Source organism: Grus americana, chromosome 2 (genome assembly GCF_028858705.1).
Source record: "Grus americana isolate bGruAme1 chromosome 2, bGruAme1.mat, whole genome shotgun sequence".
Lineage (NCBI taxonomy): Eukaryota > Metazoa > Chordata > Aves > Gruiformes > Gruidae > Grus > Grus americana.
In genome coordinates, this window is record NC_072853.1 from 43,367,523 (window position 1) to 43,371,948 (window position 4,426).

The 4,426-nt window shown below is 56.5% G+C and overlaps 1 protein-coding gene across 1 annotated transcript; it reads right to left on the reverse strand.

The window, feature by feature from the left end:
- Positions 1-451: 451 nt before the first annotated feature.
- Positions 452-2,562, reverse strand: LOC129202907 (transcription factor SOX-17-like). Its single transcript, XM_054816543.1, has 2 exons — positions 2,251-2,562; positions 452-1,973 (listed from the first exon to the last, which is right to left on the reverse strand). The coding sequence occupies exons 1-2, from the start codon at positions 2,546-2,548 to the stop codon at positions 1,063-1,065; spliced, it is 1,209 nt and encodes a 402-aa protein (XP_054672518.1). The 5' UTR covers positions 2,549-2,562; the 3' UTR covers positions 452-1,062.
- Positions 2,563-4,426: the final 1,864 nt, after the last annotated feature.

The window sequence follows — 4,426 nt, forward strand, 5'->3', positions numbered from 1 at the left end:
TCTGTCGGAAAGAAAGGGTAAGATTCTTTGAGGTAAGGTTGAAGGTGCCGCCGTGGCTGGGTGCCCGAGCGGGCTGTTCCTGGCCGGTCTCTCCCTTTAGAGGCTTGTGTCAAGATTTTTTTACCTACTTTGAACCCTGATTTACTGCTCTCCTTCCCCGCACCGGAGATCTGGTACCCCTCTGCGACCCCCTTCCCCGGCGCAGTGAGGGCAACTACTGCGGCACGAAAGACATTGTCTCCGGGGAGGTGCTTTAGCTAGCGCTTATCCGGCCACTTCAGCAAGGCACGATTGTTAATGGCATCCAATGTGTCCCCGATTGCATTAAAACCAGACTCAAACCATAACCTACTTTGGTAAGAGCTTTCTTATAGTATTTTTACACTTTAAACATAAAATAGGTCACTTTTTGTTGTTTGTTTTTAATTCAATCATATGAATCAACCGATTAAGAAATCACGAATAAAGTGTTTTTTTTAAAAAAAAAAGAAAAAAACACAACAGTGTGGAGTAGACAGTTTGTGAACGCTTAAAGTTTTGTTTATAATTTGAACAGGAGAGACGGAAGAAGACCATGTGTACAGAAAGAGTGACAGGACCTAATGCTTAGTGAAAGCAACATTAGTAAAAGTAGTTTAAAAAGCAATAATAATTGATTACAAAGGGCGATAACATCTCTTTCAGGAGATATCAGCGACCAGTTTTATTATTTTCCCTTTATTTGTAAAAGTGCAAAATTATTCTGTACAAATCCAACATATAAAAACCAGCACTCTGTACAACATTAGAAAAGCATATGGATCTCTAACAAGATCTCAGAAATTGTATTCCACGTGTGTAACTAGTATCACGATTCCACAGCAGGAACAGTTTTATACGTCACTGTCGAACAGCGATGGTAAGACCTGCACCACCTGGACAGCGAGATGGCGCGTCGCCTTTTAAACCTCGAGCAGGTCACGGATACCCTGTCAGTTCTCAAGATTCAAATAAATTACATAAATAGGAGCGGGGCCGGGCGCCTACCCTGCCCAGTCCGTGGCGTGCCCCCGAGCCAGTCCCTCACACGTCGGGGTAGCCGCAGTAGTAGACGGCGGTGCTGGCGTCCGACACGGCCGAAGAGATGGGCCCCGCGCCCTCGGGCGCCGGCAGCCCGGCGGCGTCGTGGCCCGCGAAGGGCAGCCCCAGCTCGGGCTTGCAGGCGAAGCGCAGGTACTGCTCGAACTCGGTGCGGTCCACCTCGCCCAGCAGCTCCTCCTGCGGCAAGTGCTCCAGCTGCTCCCGGCACGGAGCCGCCTCGGGCGGCGGCGACGGCTGCCCGACCGCCCCCGGCGGGCCGCGCCCCGGGCCCGGCGGCTGGCAGGCCTGCCCGTAGTAGGCGTGCAGCGGCGCCGGGCAGCCCAGCAGCCCCTGCAGCGAGCCGCCCGGCCCCAGCGTCTCGCCGGGCGGCAGGTGCCGGCGCAGCGCGGCGCCCGCCGGGCTCTCGGCCGCCGACGGCGGGTACTCGGCCGCCGGGTGCGGGGCGTCGCCGTAGGGCACCAGCGCGCACTCCTCCTGCAGCCCCGCCGCGAAGAACGGCGCCTCGCTCTCCGCCGCGTCCAGCGGCGACGGGTCCGGCGTCGGCAGGCTGTAGCCGTCGAACCCGGCGCCCAGCGGCGGACAGTCCCGGTAGTGGCCCGCGCCCGCCGCCGCCGCCGCCGCGTAGCCCTGCTCGGCGTAGGGCAGGCCTAGGGCCTCCACGCACATCCTGCCACCGCCGCCGCCGACCTCGCTGCCCAGCCCGGACCCCGCCGCCTCCGCCAGGCCGTGCTGCAGGAAGCCGCTCTCCACCCGCTTCAGGCGCTTCACCTGCTTCCGCCGCCGCGGCCGGTACTTGTAGTTGGGGTGGTCCTGCATGTGCTGCACCCGCAGCCGCTCCGCCTCCTCCACGAACGGACGCTTCTCCGCCAGCGACAGCGCCTTCCACGATTTACCTGCGCCCACCAGCACCGTCAGACCGGCTGCCCGCCGCCGCCCGGCCCCGACAGCACCGCCCCCGCCCGCAGCCCGGCCCCCGAACCCCGAGTCCCGAGTGGCGCCCGAGCGCGGGCTCCTCGCCCTCGGACCCGCCCGGCGGCACCCCGCCACCCCCGGCCCGCCAGCCCACGGGGGCCCCGACCCTCGCCCGCACACCGACGCCCCGACACCCGCCCACCGGGGGGGGGTTCTGGCCCACCGGGACCGCCCGCCCGCCGGCACCCCCGCGCTCACCCAGCATCTTGCTGAGCTCGGCGTTGTGCAGGTCCGGGTTCTGCTGCGCCAGCCGCTTGCGCTCGTCCTTCGCCCACACCATGAAGGCGTTCATGGGCCGCCGGATCCGCGCCTCGCTCTTGCTCCGGCCGCTCGCCGCCCCCGACGGCGCCGCCTCGCCCTTCGCTTTCCCCTCGCCCAGCGGGCTCAGCGACTCTGCCCACGGGCAGGAGCCCATGGCCGGCATCATGGTAGGCAGCGAGCACCGCCCCTGCGCCTGGTCGTCGCTGCTGGCGTAGCCCGCATCGGGGCTGCTCATCTCGGGCCGAGAGCTCCGGCAGGGATGCGGGACGAGCTCGGCGATCGGGCCCCGCTGGCGGCTGCCGGCGCCCGGCCCTATTTGAGCTGCGGCGCGGCCAATGGGGCTGCGGGGGCGGGCGCGCCGCGGACGGTGGCGGCGGCTCCCGCTGCGGCGCGGGGCGGCCCTCGGGGCTCCTCCCGGCACGGCCCAGCACGGCCCGGCCCGGCACCTGAGCAGGTCTTCGGCCCGACGCAGGCAGCGTTGTCCCCGCCCCCGTGGGACCAGGGGGATGGTTCGGGAGAATAGACAGCGGCATTCGTAAGCGGCCCTCAGACTTCAGCCGTGCTCCCCGCAACGGCAGCAGAGACCGGCCCACCGAGGCCGTACGCTACCGGATTGTCATCAGGCAGAAAGGGACAACCCTGACCAGAGAAGACACGAAAGAGGTGGAAGAGACAGATTATTTCCAACCCTACCCAGATACCCCGTAACACCCGGGGAGACACAAGGGGCTTCTTTTGTAGGCAGACTTGGAAAGTAATTCGGGAAGAATAAACCAAGTCATCATCTGTATCCCGCGCTTCAGCTTCCTACCTCCTAGTGCCACCTTAGCGTATTTTACCTCGTAAACCCATGAAAGATGTAAACTGCGTGGGGCAGTAGGATACTGAATCCACAGGAAAGCCTATGAAATATATCCTATCCCACTTTTTCATACTTCGTATTGAAGTTATTCAGTATCTGCCAAAAGAGCAAATATTTATTGTATGTAGCGTAAATTGACTTCGTTATTATTAAATTGAGCTTTGCAGTACGTATTGCTCGTTGCACTGCCTTGTTCAGGATTTCTAATTTGCCTGAATAAATAAACTGTAAATACAAACAGATGTTTGTAAACGAAGTCCGTCACTTCAGAATAAACACAAATTCTATCTCGCTACCATTTATGTTCTTCTTTGGCATACAAATTAATGTAAAATACCGCGTTTTCACAGGCGCTCTGATTAATATTTGCATTGTTATGTGGTGCTATTAAATGCATCAATGCTTATTTGAGAAACCGCTGAGCTTTAAACTGAAGATCAAAGAAGTTTATTTGGTTAAGGACACCTTTGTTTGGGTAACCACTTCGATCAAATAAACCAATATTGTTCGAATTCACGCTGAAATTAAACGAATGAAGCCAGCATCACCATTAACTTATTCTAACATTGAATTTCCTGTGTCATGCAACGTAAAACCTGCTCCTTTACATTTGACAGCCAGTAGATATTCTAAAAAGAAGAAAAACGCAGCGCCCAGGACTGACACCGGGGAGGATAATTCTCGAGGCAATTCTGCATTCATGTTTTCTGCTCCACTCTGTTCGTTAGAGATTATAAACAAGCGATGTATTTCCAGACTAATGGTGTCCTGTATTTATCCCTGTTGCGAAGAGTCGAAACCATTGCCAAAAGACGAGTATCTGTCTAAAACCAAGCAAAGAGAAGGATTTAGGGTTGGGGTTTTTTTCCCCCCTCCATTCAAACACACGCGCTAGTCCGACACAACGAGAGGCAGCGATTCAAACAGCTCCGCTTTTCTTCTTTATATCAGATGCTGTAGAAAGCAGGGGAGGCGAAAACAATGTTCCTAGACATCTGTATATGTAAATTGGTCTCATACTAGTATATAATAACGCCATTCTTGCAAAAGTATAATGCATTTAAAATTTATTGTAAAAGAAGTCCATCGGGACATATTCCGCTTGCAAAGCCAACCGTCATCACAGAACAGGCGATAATAACCAGGAACGCTCGTTAGAAATTAAGTGCTTTTTCAATCGTTTTTAGTCCAACGCCTTTGTGACACTACCTTAGGGCGTACCTTTTTTAAAGCTGGTGTGCCAGTGACTTT